Raw genomic sequence first — 20,129 nt, forward strand, 5'->3', positions numbered from 1 at the left:
AGGAACAGAAATCTCATCATCATTACTATTTCTCTCCTGTTTTTTCAAGTCTTTTGCAGTATAAGTATATGGGGGCTTTTGACTTAATGAGGATTCAGGGCTTCTATAATGCTGTATTTTGAAATAGCATTTGGTGATGGTAAAAGGGTTACCTGCAGAGTAAGCGAGTCTCCTTGTTCTCCTTAATGTGTTGCAGAATTTTTCTGCACAAATAAAGAAGATCTGCTGGTTTTGTACTTAATAACTATGTGCAATTCAATTGTAGATTTGCAGAACCCACTTTCTTGGGTCCCCATGAGCTCATGGTCAGAAAAAAGTTACATCAAGGTATGACTACAGCTATGTTTTTTCTTGTGTGAAATTTGACCATGCAATGAAGACCATCCTCATCTACCAAGCATTTGAATAAGCACTGTGTTTACTAATGAGTTTGGATTATCTGTTCTTTGGGATCTAGGCCCAGATCACATATGCCCAAGTCTTAAAATACTACTGTCCTATCTAGATATGGGCCTCTTTTTACTTTGGGATCTCCTTTCCCATAGAAACTTCAGTTCCTTCACAGTCCATTGAACCTGGCTTTCCTTTTTTTGTCTCTGAAGTGACGAGTTTTTGTGTTGGGTTTAGGTTTTTTTTTTGGTCTGTTTTTTTTTTAACATGGCTGTGCCGTGACTCTGTCTGGTTGTTACTACCATGAAACAGGACAAGGTTGCCAGTTGGTAGTGGTTTTGGCAGTGGTTACAGAGAAATATTTTGTGTAAAAAAAAAAATTTATATTACCTGAGATTCTTGGCAAAATGATAGACAGAAGTTTACATTAAAAAACCAAAGTAGAACACTCTTTCCTATGTATCTGATCAGTTTTGCTATATGGAATTTTAGATTCTGAACACATCTGAAGGAGATTGGGAGAGTCCCTCATGTTCCCTATATATTTGCCATTCTAACAATAGATTCTAATTTGTAGACATCACAGAACATAGAAATGTCAAGTAAGCACAAATGGACAGGATAACAGACATCAGAAGTAACATGTAAGACAGTAAGAAACAGTCTCATTCAGGCTGATGCACAGAACAACAGGTACCTCGACCCAGTGCAGGTTCTGGCTTTTTTGGCACAGTTACAGGCATGGGCTCTTCCAGAACACCCTTCCTGGGCACCTTGGGCACTTCAAAGATATTAGTATAGTTTTAGTTTTGTGGGGGCTACAGCTGTATATGAAACAATAAGACAATCAATAATACATGCACGCAGTCTTCTTTGAGAAGCTGCTGTGGTTCCATTCAGTCAACACCTATGCTTTGCTTCAAACATGTGGAATGACCAGGGTGTCAAATATGTTATGCAGGAGATGGGAATTCTGTGTTTCATTTCTGCTTCTGAGTCAAGGCGGAAATGCAGAAAACATATGCCCTCCTTGTAATAGCTGATCAGAGACTTACTAATGGAATCCTACTGTATTTGAGTATCAGTCATGTATCATTCATGACTCTGTGTTCTGTGCTGTTTTTGGCAGTTGCTGTCATCTTTTTACTTGTCATTTGGATATTATCACTATTTTTATCCTTCAAGTTGACTTCACCTTTCTTTTTCTGTCTTTGTATGTTTCCTCTCTTTTTTTGCATTGAAAGATGTTCACAGACTTTTTAGCAGGGCCTGTAGTGATACATAGGACAAGGGGTAATGGTTTTAAACTAAAAGAGGGCAGCTTTCAACTAGATATAAGGAATAAATTTTTGACAATGAGGGTAGTGAAACCCTGGCACAGGTTGCCCAGAGAGGTGGTAGATGCCCCATCCCTGGAAACATTCAAGGTCAGGTTAGACGGGGCTCTGAGCAACCTGATCTAGCTGAAGATGTCCCTGCTCATTGTGAGGGAGGTTGGACTAGATGACCTTTAAAAGTCCCTTCCAACCCAAAGATTTTATGATTCTATGATTCTTTCCTGTAACAGCTCTGGCTTCCATTCTAATCACTAGATGCTGCTTATAACTGTTTCCTGTTAAATTTTTTTAAAGTATTTAAATGCTTTAAATATCATCACTGTGAGGTGGTACTTCACTTGAGGAACCTCATTGTGTTTCAGATGGAGAGAATTGGGTGGCAGATGGAATGTTTACTTCTGCATCTGCAGAAGCACTGCATCATTTAAGTACAATTTAAGAGTATCTTAAGTAATTTTTTAGTATTCCAGTTATAAAGTCTTGCATTCTGATTAATCTGAGAATATAAATGCCTCTTGCAAGGTTCTGTGAATTAAGTGTTCACAGGAACTTTACAGCTCTTTGGTGCTATTCATACAATGTAACACCTTCGCAAAACACAGAGTGGAGAATGTTGACATATGACCAAAATACAGGCAAATTATAATCAACAGTTTAAAGAAAAGATTCTGCTCCATGATGTTACCCATGGCAATATAGGTACATAGAGATATTTGCAATTTTTTTTCTCTACGTACAGAAACTGCTACTCTCTGCTGAAACCTTCAGTTTCTGCTGATTTTGTCCTTTCTCATAGAATCATTTAGGTTGGAAAAGACCTTTAAGATCATCGAGTCCTTCCATAAACCTAACAATGCCATGTCCCACTAAACCATGTACTAAACCATTCCTACTAATAATGTGAACAACAATTTATGCATTCATGCTCTTGTTAGCGTCCATAAAGTTTTGCATTTATTGGTAGACAGGTGTTCATCATACCCACTTGATTTATTGCTATAGCCTACAAAATAAAATCTTACCTCTTGAACTTTTTAAATATGCCAAAAAAAAAAAATTACAAAAAAAGTTTGGATGATTTTAGATGAGGAAACATTTGACACCTGTGCACAGGAATTCATATTTGGTACAACTCTCTCACATTTTAGGTATCAGAGTATACAGTGAAAGATCAATTTGAAATGAGATTAGTTTAAAAAAAATCCACCCTTCCTTACATTGATAATTATGGTGGCATGTACCTTTAGCAACTGGAGCTCCTGGTTTTTGGGGTACAGCAGTGGGCACTTTCTCCTCTGGGACAGCCCTCTTAGGCATCTCAGGCACTTCAAAGATATTAGTGGATTTCATTTTACAATCACAATACAACTGAACAGAAGTACGGAGACATAGAGGACAATAGACACGTTCTGAAGTAACAATTTGGCACACACTCATATTCAGTGCAATGTGTTTAGCAAGCGTTATTTAAAACCTCAGATTCAAAATGACAGACAGAACAAAAGAGGTTAAGATAATACTTAAAAGAGAATTAGGTGTGTTTATCATGTATTCATGACAACACGTACCTCTGGCAGATGGAGGTTCTGATTTTTCAGGAACAGCTACAGGAATTTTCTCCTCTGTGACAGCCTTTTCGGGCATTGCAGGCTCTTTAAAGATATTAGTATCTTTTAGTTACGTATATTAAGCTTTAAAATGAGCAGTGAACATAGTATACTCAAGAGAAGGAAAAGAGATCCTATCCGTAAGAAGTACCTTTAGATCGTGGAGCTGCTCGGATTTTAGGTATAGCAACACTCTCTTGCTTTTTGGCTAACTCATCTGGTGGTGGTTCCTCAGGTGCCAAAACAGGCTCTGGTTCTTCAGATGCCACTTTAGCTTTTGGTTTTCGAAGTGCCGGAGAAGGCTCTAGTTTCTGGGGTGCTAAAATTGGTTCTGGTTCCTCAGGCACCACGACAAATTCTGGTGTGCAGGGTGCCACAACAGGCTTCAATTTTCTGGACACTGCAATGGGCATTGATTTTTGGATATCTGCAACAAACTCTGTTTCTTCAGGTGCTACAATAAGCTCCGGTTTTTGGGGTGGCACAGAAGGTCTTCTTTTGGGGGACACCACAACATGCTCTGATTTTTGGGTTGATGCAACTGCCTCTGACTCCTTAGGCACAACAGTGAGTTCAGGTTCCTCAGGAGGCATGAATGGCTCTGTTTTTTGGGGTTCCACAACAGGCTTTTGTTTTGAGGGTATCACACCATGCTTTAGCTTTTGGGATGGCACATCAAGCTTGGGTTCCTCAGGTACCATAACAAACTCTGGTTTCTCAGGCACCACAACACACTCTGTTTTTTGGGGTGCCAAAACAGTCTCAGGCTTCTCAGATGCCACAACACGCTCTGGTTTTTGGGGTTCCACAACAGGCTTTTGTTTTCGGGCCACTCTAGCAGGTTCCGGTTCTTGAGGTTCTACCTCCTGAGGCTTTGGTTTTGAGGGTCCTGCAACGGGCTTTGATTTTCGGGAAACCGGAACAGGTACTTTCTTTTCTGGGAAAGTTGTCTTGGCCACTTTATGTGTATAAAAGATATTAGTTCTAAATTTAACAACCGTACAGACAATCATACCAAATTTAAGTGAATCATAAAACATAAAACCACAATTGTAATGAAAACATTAAAAACGTATCAGGCATCAATCAGTTATGTTGGCCTTTTTAAGGGTGAATATACCACATTTTGGCTTTTCTCCCTTTTCTCTCAAATGTACACCACCTGTCCGCCCCAAGGCTCATGTCCCCATATGCAAATGCACACGTGCAATGATAATATAACGTCAGTTAGAAGTAAAATGCATAATAATTATAAACAATGGACAGGACAAAAGGTATTAATAACATTGCAGGTAATAAGCTGAATACCCTTTCAAGAATTAGCAGTGATGGCATCTAGTTTTTCTTGGTGGGGCTTCTGGTGTTTCAATTACACTGATATCTTCTGCTCTTAGCGACTAGAATGCATGCTTTCTTTTCTTCTACTATTATCACTTTAAAGATATTAGTTGCGGATCTTTTCATGAACCCAAGTGGGTAGAATGGTAAGAATAATCAAAAATAGTAAGAAGAACTGAAGTATAAAACACAGGCAATTCAGACATCCAGATTTGTCACTGTTCTTCAAAAAGACCCACATATGTTTGAGACACGTATGCAGATACATAGTACAATTATAATTTAGAATGTCAGAAAACAGAAGGCCTGAAAATCACACTGTTAAAGAAAGAGGAAAAATACTGCTTTTGTTATTTTACTAGTGTTGAGATTTACCTTTCTCTGGTAGAGGTTCTGGTTGTTCAGGTGCAGCCTCTGGTTCTGGGACAACCACAAGTTCTGGTTCTTTAGGCACAACCTCTGGTTCTGGTACTTTAGGCACAGGTATTTTCTTTTCTGGAACAACTTTCTTCGGCACCTCAGGTTCTTTAAAGATATTTGGTTTACTTTCAGGGATTTGAAGAATAGGAATTGAAAAAGCAACAAGAGCTCCAAGGTGAAAATTATCAAACAGCATCAGAAAAAAAATACCCCTTATAAATAGTCTGTGTTTTTTTCATCTTGCTTGATACACGCTATTAATAGCCATTGTTGCCTACTGGGAGCTATTGACAAATGAAGACGACAACACAATCTGTAACATTTATAACTATTAGAATATAGAAAAAGAGGCTAACACAAACTTAAAAAAGAGAATATTTAGAGGAACAGATTAACATTTCTGTGCAATTTTATCGGTATTGAACGTGTACCTTTAGGTGGTGGAGGTTCTGGTTTTTTAGGAACTTCAATGTGTACTTTTTCTTCCGAAACCACTTTCTTGGGCACCTCAGGCACTTTAAAGAAAGCAATTAATTTTATTTGTGTGAAATTCAAACATATGTCTGCAGCATTAAGACACTAAGAAAAAGTAAAACTCAGGGACATCAAAAGCATCAGTGGATTTGGATTTGAATATCAACTTTTTTCTTTGCCTACAGAAAATTCTCTCTGATGTCTCACTGAGACTCAGATGCAAAAACTACAAGGTAAACAATACCAATATTTTATAGAACATTTATAGTAAAAGTAAATTACCAGTAAGTTAAAATGGTACCCTAGACAATGAAGTGGGTTTCTTCCCTTAATCATGTATGGCAGTTACCTTTAGTTGGTGGAGGTTCTGGTTTCTTTGGCACTTTAACTGAAACCTCTTCTGTGACCACTTTCTTTGGTACCTCAGGCACTTGAAAAATATTAATAACTTTTAATATAAGAATTTCATAAACAACATTAAAGCATAACAGCAGAACAGTATTAGTGAGAACACTAATTACCAAGCTTAATTTTTTTCACACAACACATTTGTTCACTTGAAAAACCTTTGACAACAGAAGAAAAGTCTAACAGAGGTCTTGGGTACTGTCTTCTATAGTGTTAAAACAATAAAAGAGTGACATTTTTGATTCTGTTAATTTTGTCATAATGACAAGTACCTTTAGCTGGTGGAACTGCTGGTTTTTTAGGCTCCACAACTGGTATTTTCTCATCTGGGACTTTCTTGGGCACTTCTGGCACTTCAAAATTAAAAATTATGATAATACTAAGTATTTAAAGAAATTTAAATAGCATTAAAGTGGAAAAAGAAACAAACAAAAGGACCCGAGGTAACAACAATTAAACATAATACCCTTTACCAAATAGGCTTTTTGCTCCCAATCTTGATTGAGAGTTATTTGAGACGAGTAAAGAGACCACTCCCAAAAATGAAATACAAAGATCACAGTTTATAAGACACAAAGATAGAGAAATAGAATCAAAAAGGTCTTATCAATGAAAGTGAGATAAATTATTGCCATAGTTTTATTAATAACAAGTACCTTTAGCTGGTGGTACTTCTGGCTTTTTAGGTACAGCAACTTTGATTTTCTCTTCTACAACTACTTCCTTGGGTGCTTCCGGCTCTTTAAGGAAAGACATTATTTTCAGTTATTATATGGAATTTTAAAGCTATGTTCAAAACTTTACAGTAGAAATTGCAAAGTAGGGAGGGTCTTAACGGAACCATTGATTCGACATGTTTATTGACTTAAGGTTCTTTTATGGCCCTGTAAAGTCCAAGAAATTTCTCAGCGTCTTTTGGAGTTTCTTCTTCTTCTACATTACATTATTTTTTCATTTTATTCAACCACCTCCCAAATCTCCATTTGACTAAGGTTGCCATTGTCCTTTCTGTATTCCCTGTCACATTCTTCTATGCATGATGACTTCTTGGTATCAATTTTTCATCTATGCATGGAGGGTTTTCTCTCCAGTGTTATAACATATGTTTCACTTATTCTACACTTTGAAATTATTAAACTCTCTTTTGGGGCTAATTTTTCACCGTCAGTCGGGAGTATTTCAGATCACAGAAGCCCTGTTTTCTCTTTCAGGTTTCTGCTGTAGTTCTCAAGTATCAGTCTCATTTCTGCCCAGCCACATCAGTATTTCTAACACACTGGTACACTCATTACAGCTAAGATTCAAAAAGAAGAATTTTCAAAATAATAGCATATATAGAATTGTGGGCACAGAAAATACAATAGGAAAACAGAAACAAACACAAAAATAAAAAAACTAATCTGCACAATCAAGGCAGAGGGTTTTTTTCTCTTCTAAATTTTAGTTATCTGTAGTACAACATACCTTTGACTGGTGGTGGTTCTGGTTTTCTAGGCACAGCAATGGGTACTTTCTCTTCTGGAATTTTCTTGGGCACCTCTAGCACTTTAAAGAAAACAGCATTAATTTTTATTATATTTAAGGCATTTAAAATATGTAAATCATTACGAAGAAAGAGTCTCACAAGAAGCATATCAGAAAGAAGCATAAGGTCAGATATAAAAAGAGATATGTCATGCAAAAAATGTATACTAGTACTAACAGGATTTTTTATAAATGAGAAATAAAGGGTAATTTTTTCTCTTACTGTAAACCCTACTGCCCAAGAGAAAGAGAAATCTCCTCCTCAGAGAGTCACCATTATTGACACATAAGCTTCAGGTGGTGTTACTCTTTGCTTTTTAGGTACAGCAAACATTTACTTTCTGAGACAGGTTTCTTAGACAACTTGGACACTTTAAAGATATTAGTATACTTTTAAGAGTTATAAAAATAAAACACACAATATAGAGAAATAAGACAAAACAAGTAGATGTATAAGTATACTCTGACAACAGTTACATGTTCTGAAAAGTCTCTGTGGTTCTTTCCCTCTGGCAAATAACAGTTTGAAGTGACTTCGCTGACATCTTTTGTCATGCAATAGTGATGTACCACACAAACTGCTGGTTCAGACAAACTTCTAAAATATCTGAATGAATTGTAACAAATGGTTTCTGTGCCTAATGCTATTTCCATTCAAAATTAAATCAACTGACCCCTAAGTTTAACATGAGCAACATGAAAGAGGAAGTGTATATACTTCTTGCTTGAGTATTGACAGAATTTCTGAGGCTATTTACAGTACCTATAAAACACCCATGAAGTGAAAAATCTCACTCTGTGTTGACTCAGAGTTTTCATTATTTTTAGTCCCTTTGACTAGTTTCTGATACAATTGCTGTGCCATCACAATGGATTACTCTTGGGTAGAAGAAATAGACAAACTCAACTAATTTTTAATGACTTGACAACGACAAAACAAGGGACAGAAGAAAGTTGAAGAAAAAGGAGAAGGAAAGGATATTTTGACCTATACCTTTGGCAGATGGTGCTTCTGGCTTTTTAGGCAGAGGGACAGGTTTCTCTTCAGGAATAGTTATCTTGGGAAATTCAGGCACTTGAAAGATATTTACTGATTTTAATTTTAGTTTTATGACTTAAAAACAAGTTGAGAAACAAGAACAGGGACATATACAACATAAATGCCACAAATCTGACACAAGTGGACCATGAACTATTAAATCAGAAATTATGTAAGAAACAGAAAAGATGTTACCAGCAAAAGACCTCAGTTCTATTAGGCTATCAAAGTACCTTTAGATGGTGGAGATTCTGGTCTTTTGGGCACAGGAGTAGGTTCTGGTTTTTTAGGCACAGCAATAGGCACTTTTTCTTCTGGAAGAGCTTTCTTAACAACTGTGGGCACTTTAAAGATATTAGTACATTTTAAGAATTTATATAGAATAGAAAGACAAGTCATAAAAAATCACAAGTTTGTAAGGTAGGTAAGGTACTAAAAGAATGAACACAAATAGTAATTACATTGAACAAGAACTAAACTGTGAACATGAATAATTTAATTTTCCTGGAGTTCATGACTTTGCAAATGGCAGGAAGACATGATGAGGAAGATATATACCTTTAGGTGCTAGAACCTCCTCTTTTCTATGAACAGTAGAAATTTCTTCTTCTATGTGCATCTCCTCATAAACTTCACGTACTTGAAAGATATTAGTTTAAATACTTAAATTAGCTTAGAATATCTTCAGAAAACAAGACAATGTGAAATATAAAGAACATATACAATCAAATATTCAAGGTAATCTTAAGATACACAGGTCTTTTTTATATACACCCTCAAAATTAGTACCCTTTCAAGTGAGGGAAGAAAAAAATCTCATATTCTGCCCTGGTCTGACCTTTGCAGTTTGCCAGAAGAAAGAAGTGTGTGATATGTCCTGAGCTACTTCCTTGAGTGCAAAGAAATAGGCCCTATCTAATCTCTGTCACTTTTTTCTATTTTTTTGATTATTTTTTTCCCCTCAGACTGATCTCAAGTAGCAGGGTCGCTTGCAATTGTCTCTTTTGCACATAAAGTGAACTTCCCCTTAGTAACAACTACAGGCAATATAATTATTAAGTTTTTAAAATTAATTTTATACTATTGCAGCTAACTAAAGCTGCTAACTAAATTCTAGTATATGGTAGACAGAATGTTCTCAAAATAATTAAAGATTTATATATGAAAACATAATTTTTATACTTCAAATCCTACTCAATTTCTTGTACCTTTAAGGTGTGAAGCTTCTTCTTTAGGTAGAGCAGGAGGTATTTTTTCTTTGCGGACAGCTTTCTTTCGTACTTCAGGAACTTAAAAATATTGGTTTATTTTAGAAATTTGCACTAGGAAATAAGTAGTACAGTTTTGTAAAACAATAAAAAATTCTACTAGAACAATATGAAAATACATGGTATTAATCTGTGAAAACAACAACTTCACTGTCTGGAATGCACTGTTTTTCTAACTCCTAGCACAGATCAAAATTTGCCCTTCTCTGAAAAGATAGTAGTTAGCTGGGTTTTTTTCTTATCAAACAATCTTTACGAACAGCATTAGAATTTTATTACAAAACTACATTTCTATGAAAAAGAATTTTGTGGCTTTGTATTTTGTCCTGATTTAAAGCGTTACCTTAATCTTGACTTTATTAAAGCCCCTGACATCACTGCAAAGAGTCTTTCTGCAAACAAGCTTCTGCCACAACCTTTTAGATTTTTAAAAAATGTATTTTCAGAGAAAGTATTTTATGAAATAGAACATGAGACAAGTCAAAAAAGTATAAAGCTAATCCCTGGCCCTGCTATGAATTTCCTGTCTACTAAATTTTTTTGTATTTGTCTAATTTTGTCTTTTTAAATTTTGAATTATTCATGCAGAATGTATCATTTTTTTAGAGCAGCTGCTAACACATGACAAAAATAAGAACTTATAGAAAATGTTCCCTGAATTTGTCTTCCTGAATGATGAATTATTCTCTCTTCATAATTGTTCATTAGTTTAACATATGAAGAAAGATGCTGAAATATTTTTGGAATTCTTTGCAAATGGTTTCAAAATGATTATGTTTTTAATCTCTGATGTCCCCATATGTATGCTCTCTTGCTAAAATAAAAACAAACAAACAAACAAACAGACAAACTTTACTCTTACAATAAGAGCTCATATGGAAGAAAACAGTGTATATAGCATCTGGTCAAGTTGTTCAAGAAAAACAAGCATGTTGGGTTTCTCACTTTTGAAAGAGGCTAGAGAAAATCTGTTTGGAGGTCATGTACCTTTAGCTGGAGGAGCTTCTTCAGTAGCTACAGTAGCAGGTATTTTCTTCAGTGGGGCAGTTTTCTTTGTCACTGCAGGTACTTCAAGGATAGTACATTTTTAAAGAATATTATAATACATAAATCATAAGTAACAAAGAAGCAATGACAGATACATAACATCTAAGGAAACATTACAAGGCACACATTAAATAACAGATTAGCACACAGATGGAATGATGAAGGTGAATACCTAATTTGTAGGGAACATATTGCTTTATAGATGGCTTGAATATTTGGTGTACCTTTAGCTGCAGGAGCTTCTGGTTCACTAGGAATAGCAGGGACTTTTTCTTCTGTTGGAACTTCTTCGTAAACTTCAGGCTCTTTAAAGATATTAGTTTTTTTTTTTTAACATATTTTAATATTTTTTACAAGACAAGATTAGAAAGACAATTTATAATGCAAAATGGACAAAGAGCTGTTTGAATATAAATTATTTAACTGTCTCATTTCAGCCTGATTGTTCACCTACTATTACTAGAAGTGACCATTGCCAATTAGTAAAATACAAGTTTACAGAAATATTTCATTTTATTTTCTAATTACTTAGTTCTGTGTACTAGATAGAAATTGTAATTGAATTTCACATCTCCTCATCTCATGTTAACTATCTATATCCCAGCTCAAAAATTAATTAGGTCTTACTCAGGATGGCTCTTAAACCAGTGTCTACTTTAGTTCATTTCTTTGGTCCAATGTGGCTAAAGTGCTTCCCTGGATCAGACACTTAGCTCCTCTGTTATTTATGTTTCTTTCTCTCATTAATAGAGGAAAAAAGAACATTTAAAAATGCTGAACTATAACTAAATTTGAAGTGTGAGAGGATCTTGTCTTTGAGATCATGTAACAGCTATGTCATGGATGTAGGTTACTTTTAAATAATTTTTTAAAATGAACTGAAAATGTCTCACATTTTACGGAACAATCTAGAGCATGAATTGATATATTCTCTGCAATTTACTGCTTACTAGATGTGTCAATGATGTACCTTCATACAAAGGAGGCTCCTCTTCTCTAGGCATAACGGTGGGTACTTTCTCTTCAAGGACAGCTCTCTTACGAAACTCAGGAACTTCAAAGATATTAGCTTTCTTTTAGTAACCTCAAAATAATTTTCAACCTTTAAAATCCCAAACAGATATAAACCCAGAAAACTAAGTTCTTTTGATGTCCCAAATACTGGGCCTTGTTGAGAATGAAATATTATACAGTTCTAGAACTGTCTTGCTTGAACATTTAATTATGTGAAGAAATTTATGGTTTATACTCTCAAAGACCATAAGCCATTTGCTTTTCTCACTGTATCATCATGCTTTTCCTTCTGATATGTGTAACGGCTTTAATGGTTTTAACTTACTAGCTTTTGCCCTATTACGTCTCCACCAACATCACGAACAATATACTGACTTCAAAACCCCAGTTTAAACTAAATTCGCAACTATACTACACACATAAAAGCACTGAAGGTTTACATACTGGTAGTGTAAGTAGTGATACCTCTTCAGCATGTTTTCATTCATAAATCAATGTATTTACTTTTTAGCATATGTATAGCACATATCTGAAATATTTGCCTTAGAGTTTTCAATTTATCACCGAGAGCTGAATCTACACTTAGAGACTAGATACTCTTGCCATGGTTTGAAGATGATGATGATCGTTTTAGAAGGTGTTAGTTGGGAAAAATGACACAAATATTTCCTTTCCATAAAACCTCATGTCAAAGGTTCCTTTACCTTTCACTGGTGGAACTTCAATTTCCGGTGTATGTGTAGGTTTCTTTTGTTCAGGGACAGTTCTTTTGAGAACAGCTGGCCCTTTAAGATATAATTTACTTTTAGGGCTTTCAAAGTTATTTGGAAGAAGTTAGAAAGAAGAGCAAAACTGACAAGGAAGATTCATGAAACAACAAAGGATTAAATGTGTGCTTTAAGAACATCTATGTTAATTTTGGAGATTAGACAGAAAAATAACATTAAAAAAATATTCTTCAGTCTAAGATGGCCATACATTTGGGTGGTGGAACCTCCTTCCTTTTCAGAAAAAATAAAAATATTCTTTCTTTCTTTTTCTTTTATAGCTTAACAGAACACACATTTTTTAAAGTAACTCACATATTTTCAACAAATGACTTGAAACCAACAGGCAACAGACAACTCAATCACAAAGAGATTAAAAAAACACTGTGGGGACACAAAACATATGCACATCTTTCTCAACATATAATGAAGACAAAAGACTGAAATCAGAGTTTGTGATTCATGAAGACAATGCAGAGGAAGTATACCTTTAGCTGTCAGAGTAATTTCTTTTTCAGGAACAGCAGGTGGTATTTTTTCTTTTGGAACAGGTTTCTTCGGCACCGCTGGCGCTTTAAAGACATAGGTGTTTTTTTAAGAACTTTTATAGTATGAATATTATGTAAGAATAGAAGTTAAACAAAAAGCAAACAATGCAAAGAGAAAATTTAGAAAAATACAAAATACAGTGTCGTCAATTACTATTGAGTGGTGACACTGCAGGCCACCCATCTGGACTATTTTTCTTGGATTCACCCAGCTAGAATTTTCAGTATTCACTGAAAGAAAAACACTGGTCTTGTTGGGTGAATTTTTGACTGGGATAAGCCTTAACAATTAGGTTTCATGAACTATGAGCTCTAATTAATGCCAGCTGGGAATATGGTAAGGTTTTAATTTCCTATCAACTAACTCCAAGTCTTTATGCAAAAAAAGACCTTTCCCACTGATTTCATTCTGATAATTCACATGAGAAACAACTATAAAAGTTAGCACAAAATGAATTTCTGGCATATTAAGTGCCCTGAACAGAAAATTACAGAGCTCTAGACTAGTACAGAAGTTTTACTAGCATCCACTGACAATTGCTATTCATGACATTTATCTTTTGTAGAGCCTGATACAGAGAACACCTATTAACATTATATGCACTCCAGCACATAACTAGGTTGAAGAAGGTCCGATTCTGTAGGAAACTAGGGTTTCACTGATATGGCACTAGAGCTCAACAGACTTTTCTTAATTTATTCATCTGCTTGTTTTCAATTATTAGCTATAAAATTTCACTAATATTGTGACAGCAAAAATCCGATCTTGAAGGTCCTGCCTGCACTTTCTTTCCTCACAAAGTAATTTGTCTCAGTTTTGATTTGTTAAAGAAATACTTTTTTTTTAGTAACTTAATCCCTGTCTGTGACTGTATTGCAAAAGAACGTTAAAGGTCTAGAAGTCAAATCAAAACAGGCAAATTCCTGGACTTGGGGATTCAGAGACTTGGGCAGAAGACTCTGTTTTTAAATTTATCTAATAACTGATGTACCTTTAACCAGTGGAGCTTCTTTTGGAGGAACAGGAACAGGTACTTTTTCTTCTCGCAGAGGTCTTTTAGGCACCTCAGGCACTTTAAAAAACATTTCATTATATATTTTAAGTCATTTATAAAGAATTACAACAAATACAAAGACAGCAAGCAGAGCAATCACTCATTTGTAGACGAACCATCTCATCATTTATGCAGAGACAAGTGAACAGCCACTTATCTCAGTCTTCCTGAGCAACAAAAGCTAAGGAATATCAGTGTATATCTTTCTGGTACATTTTAGTTTCTGTTTGGCATGAGGGATCCTATGATCATAAATTTAAATGACGAGAAGGATGTTAAAACATGACTTCTAACATCTCTGTAACATTCAGAAGCTAAACTGGGCAAAAGAAACAAACCTTGACACATAAAAATATTTAATTCAGGCTGAAGCTGAACTGTGTCAGAAAATTTTAATTTACTTTGCTTGTGTCATGTCTACAGTAGTTCAATCTTGGGCAGTCAGATGGAGACTCCCTCCATTCCACTCTGAAGGGAAGAATTCCTTAAGAAGGAGTAGGAGCAAAACAATCTTTGAATGGATTTGCCATTACCAGCAACAGACACACATAGGACTACAAATGGGGAAAAATATAAACAAACACCCAAAGGGGCTTTAAGCATTAGCTGGGAACTCAACAAACTGTAAGAATAAAGGAATAATCACTTGATGTACCTATAGCTGGTTGGATTTCATAAGCCTCCTCATACACCTCCTCATATTTCTCATAGATCTCTTCCTTCTCCTTCAACTCATACTTTTCATAGAAATCTTTCTCCTCAGCCTCCTCTTCATATTCTTGTTCCTGAATCTCCTTATATCTCTCAGGTTCTTCAGGTTCCTCATATGCCTCAATTTCTTCAGTTTCCTGAACCTTCTCAAACTCTTCAATACTTTCGTATGTCTCGTACTTCTCATACTCCTCATATGTATACTCGTATTTCTCCACCACAGGAGCAGGAGCAGGGACCTTTTCTTTCCAGACAAGTTTCTTGGATACTGCAGGCACTTTAGAAACAAAGTTATTGTTACCACCTTACAATTATTTGTTTGGGTTTTTTTTCCACAGTTAGTCAAGACAATCTACATAGAACAGAAAATGTACATGATAAACACAAGCATAAGTCACGTTAAAATATAAGAAACAGTATCTATATTATAAAAGATTTTAGGAATGAGGAGGAAAAGCAAGTCTTTGGCAGGAATAAGAAGAAATACATCTGTACCTTTAGCTGGTGTTGGTTCTTTGGGTTTGGGCAGAACAGCTGGCACTTTCTCTTCTGCAACAGCTCTTTTACGGACCTCAGGGACTTTAAAGATACGGATTTCTTTTAGGTAAATTTTGAAAAAACACGTTAAAGCAGTATAAGTAAAAAAGCACAAGAAACAGAGCTTTATGGCTCTACAATGCAAACATAGATAATGAAGAGTTTTAACACAAATTCAAGCAGAAATCTCATACAACAAAGAGTTAGAAAGAAGGTGGTCAAGAATATTTTTAGCATAAATATTAATTATATAATCAGAAGTACATATACCTTTTGCAGCTGGAACCTCCACTTTTTCAGGGGGGGCAACAGGTACCTTCTCTTCAGGAGCAACCTTCTTGGGCACCTTGCGTACTTTAAAGATAGGACCTAACTTCAGTGTTCTTTTGCGTAATGTTTAAATAGACACAAACCCAGACGCTTACAAACAGCAGAACAGAAACTTACAAACAAATAGTATAGTGACAAATATAATACAAGACAGACATACTAAAATGTCCCTTGCTAAACTCAACTTGTATGAAGAATGTTACCTATTAATGACAACAGCATTTACAAACTGCAATACCTTTGCCTGGTGGAGCTGGCACCTTTTTAGGAACAGGTTCTTCCTCTTCAGGAACAGGTTTCTTAGGCATCTCAGGCACTTAAAAGACATTATTTCATTTTAAGAATGTCACCCACCAGTAGTATGAGAAAGACAACAGAAAACATATACAAACACACATGATGAAATAAGAATTGATTTGCAGAATATATTTTAAATGTTTTAAAGATGAAACAGAGATAAAACCAAAAGACACTTTATATCCATAGACAGACTTCTTGAACAGGTAAAATCATTTCAGTGCTTATTTTTTGCTAGGAATTTGATGGACACTCTGAGACATCAATACAGAAGGACAGCAGGGACACAAAACTAACATAAATAACAAACAAAATGAAATAAAATAGAGACATGGAATGAGAATAACAACACATCTTTTTCCTAGGTGTTAATTTATGTACCTTTTGCTGGAGGAAGCTCCAGTTTTTCAGGAGTGGGTACAGGTATTTTTTCTTTTGGGACAGGTTTCTTAGGAATCTCTGGCTCTTTAAAGATATGATTTTGCAAGCACATTTTAAAATTACTTTCAGAGCATTAAAAACATGAAAAAACATGAAACAAGATCACAGGCTCCCCCATACACAACTTAGAACAAGAAATAAAGACAAATTTTAATGAACGCAAAAGATCTCATGTGTAGCTTGTAAGAAGATTGTGTACCTTTTGCTGGTATAGCTTCTTCTGGAATAGTTTCCTCTTCTTCTTCCTCAGGAATAAAAATGGGAACCTTTTCTTCAGGCACAGCTTTCCTTGCTACCTCAGGTACTTTAAAAGATATTATTTTAAGAACTTTACTTTCACAACTTCACAAAGAAAAATAAGAAAAATTCATAACATAAAACACGAGGACATCAACTTTAAAGTAACAATAGCAATAAAAATAAGGGAAACTCTATTAGTTATTTTTGACTCCCTGAAAACAGCAAAGTGCAATTGGGTTATAAGGATTACATGAGGATTATCTCTTTTGCCCAATTCTTAATTACACAACATCGTTGCTAATCAAAAATACTAGCAAGATATGCTACAAATGAGAGGTTGTAGAAGATTATTAGCATCTAATTTTTTACATAAAAAAATTCCAGTGTCTGCTTTTCCATTTTTTTCTAAAAAACTAAGCTGCTGAGGTAGAATTTTCTCAGCACCAAAGGGTGGTCCCTGCAATAGTTTGCCTCCATTTCAAATTTCACATTTAGGGTGTATTCTTCTGATTATTTGTATGGTCAGTTGTGATTTGATTTTATTTTTCTGTAAGTTTAGCTAAAAGTCTTGAGATTTTAGCATACTCTGAAGTTACATGTCAGAATGATCTCCCTGAATCAAAGAATTTCCAGGTAAAGGCCCATAAAATATTATTCCAGGTTTAAACAACATTTAAATTAATCATTGGTGCTGAATAATGGTACCACAATGAATTATTTCATTCACATCAATCACTTGAAATGGTAAACAAGCAGATCATTCAAGGCCTGATTCTCAGCCCACAGAAGTGAATAACAAAATAGATAATCAAGCCCTGTCTGAGACTTAGTACTGCTCCCTACAGGGGTGCAGCAGGGTGCTAGAACCAAGGATCTGACTACAGGAGTATAAATTCATTTGTAAAATGATGTTTCACTGAAATATGAAAATATAAGGGAGAGGAATTATCTGCATACACCACAATGTTATATACCTTTAGCCGGTGGAATTTTCTTTACTTTAGGAACTGCAACAGGTACTTTTTCTCCTGGGATAGGTCTCTTGGGCACCTCTGGCACTTTAAAAATATTGTTTTGATAAGAAATTTTCAATTGCTTTTAGACTATCAAAACTACTAAAACCACAGAACAAAGTCACAAAGACCAATAAGATGAAGAAAACTCCCCTCAGAAGGATAATTAAGGTTTACATGCAGCTTAAAACAATCAATAGAGATGAAGATCTTTTAAGGAACTGAACAAAGCTCTCTGACAATTTTCAAGAAGAAATGATGTACCTTTTGCTGGTATCTCTGTAACAGCTTCCTCTTCCTCTTCTTCTTCTTCAGGAACAAAAATAGGCACCTCTTCAGGGGGAGGTCTTGGTATTTCTGGCACTTCAAAGATATTATTTAATTGTAAAAAACTTAGACACAACATCAGAAACTGAGAGACAACTTACACAGAAGCGAAAGAGTATGAATTAGCAAGCACATTTGTCACAATCTGCTATGATACTTGAGTAAAATTCTAGTAACCAGTTTACAGAAACAATAAGAAGCATCATCCATGCGTTCAGTTATAAGAAGAGATACCTTTGGCTGGTGGAGGTTCTGGCTTTTTATGTACAGGGACAGGTACTTTCTTTTCTGGAACTTTCTTGGTCACTTCAGGCACTTTAAAAACATTTTTGTTTAAGAAACTGATTTTCAATGTAACATAAAACATAGTAAAATGCTAACTGTATAACTGATATTAAGATAATTACACAAATACGGTAAAATTTAATTGTGTATGAAAGATAACATTGATTTTATCCACAGATTTATGCACAGATGTAAACTTACAAACATACAGACTACATTACAAATTGGCATAGTAAGGATAAGGGGGAAGTCTGGCTCTTTAGGCATGTTGTTTATGTTTTGCAGCATCTGTTTTTGAAACAGCAACTAATTTAAAATAATTTAGATATCTAAGATCCAAAAGACAGAGACAATACAAGACACAAACACAGAAATTTTCAATATGTAGAATAAGCATAGCACCCATGACTAACAGAAATGGCCACAATACAATGTCCTGATCAAACATAGGTCAGTGAGTGGTTCAGTATCAAACACACTAGGACAAGGAATGGGATTGTTACTTGCAGTCTTCAAAAACTGAAGAAACAAAACTACAATTACTCAGTTGAACCAGAAACCTGTGTACCTTTGGCTGGTGAAGGTTCTTCCACTTTTTTGAGCACTGGGATGAGTACCTTCTCTTCTGGCACAGGTTTTTTTGGTACTTCAGGCACTTTAAAGATATTATTGTAGTTTAAGAATTTCATTTTTGAACCATCAGGTAAAGAACAATGATAAGAATCAATAAAGTAGAGTGCAAAAGAAGAATTGTGAAGAATAGAAAACTCTTCACTCTACAGTACGTTGAAGAGGAAAGGTGGACAAAGACTAATTTTTAAAATTTTTTTTTTTTTTAACACATTCAGTCAAGAGCTGATGTACCTTTGGCTGGTCGAACTTCCTTCTTTTTTGGTGCAGGAACAGGAACCTTCTCTTCTGGCACAGGTTTCTTTGGCATTTCTGGAACTTAGTAAGATATATTGTAAATTGAGCTTGACATAAGAATCTAGAAGACCATGACGTATTTACAAGCCAGTGACGCTAAACAATTGAACACAAAGATCCACAATTCTTAAGAGCAATGACCCTTTTACTATCCAAGCGTTTAACACAAGTGAGAAGATAAATGAAGTCTAGAAGACCTTTCTGATCACAGATAACTATAAGTTGCTATACCTTTATCTGGGGGAGCTTCCTTCTTCGGCACTTGGACTTTCTTTTCAGGTACAGGTTTCTTTGGCACCGCAGGCACTTCAAAAACATTATTTTGGTTAAAAAATAATCCACAAGCTATTGAAAACACAAATAAAACAAAAAAGCAGCAAAAACATCTCATATGAAGACATCCCCCCCAAAAAAAAAGAACAGAAAAAAGTTATGGTCAAGTAAGGCATCTGAAAAATACTGTGAATTACATATTCAGAGGATGTCTGCCAACATAAAAAAGATTATATATACCTTTTTCTGGAAGAACTTCTTTTTTCTTCAGAGTAGGTATTTTTTCCTCTGGAACAGGCTTCTTGGGAACCTCAGGCACTTGAAAGATACCATTAATTGTTTTAGGTATTTACTTCTAAAACAACAGGAACATGAAGTGCAAGCAAGCATCACAAATACATACCAAAAACATACAGTTATGCTTTAACATGATTTGATCATTAAGACAAAACAAAATAGCAAACAGATAATATTAGCTGTTAATATGTCCATTCTCCCTGCTCAGCCACTGA

The 20,129-nt window shown here is 35.2% G+C and overlaps 1 protein-coding gene across 1 annotated transcript in view; it reads right to left on the bottom strand.

The window, feature by feature from the left end:
- The window catches only part of TTN (titin), a gene marked incomplete at both ends in the record, with an annotated part of 240,774 nt that overhangs the window by 115,237 nt on the left and 105,408 nt on the right, over positions 1-20,129 (bottom strand). The window contains 11 exons of the mRNA XM_082001715.1: positions 5,048-5,197; positions 5,524-5,607; positions 7,439-7,519; positions 13,122-13,205; positions 14,174-14,254; positions 14,892-15,224; positions 15,443-15,526; positions 18,986-19,072; positions 19,282-19,365; positions 19,576-19,650; positions 19,858-19,935. Coding sequence (XP_081857841.1) covers positions 5,048-5,197; positions 5,524-5,607; positions 7,439-7,519; positions 13,122-13,205; positions 14,174-14,254; positions 14,892-15,224; positions 15,443-15,526; positions 18,986-19,072; positions 19,282-19,365; positions 19,576-19,650; positions 19,858-19,935 — 1,221 coding nt within the window. The remainder of the gene's footprint in view (positions 1-5,047; positions 5,198-5,523; positions 5,608-7,438; positions 7,520-13,121; positions 13,206-14,173; positions 14,255-14,891; positions 15,225-15,442; positions 15,527-18,985; positions 19,073-19,281; positions 19,366-19,575; positions 19,651-19,857; positions 19,936-20,129) is intronic.

Source organism: Phaethon aethereus, assembly GCF_964289735.1.
Source record: "Phaethon aethereus genome assembly, chromosome: 6".
Taxonomy (NCBI): Eukaryota; Metazoa; Chordata; class Aves; order Phaethontiformes; family Phaethontidae; genus Phaethon; species Phaethon aethereus.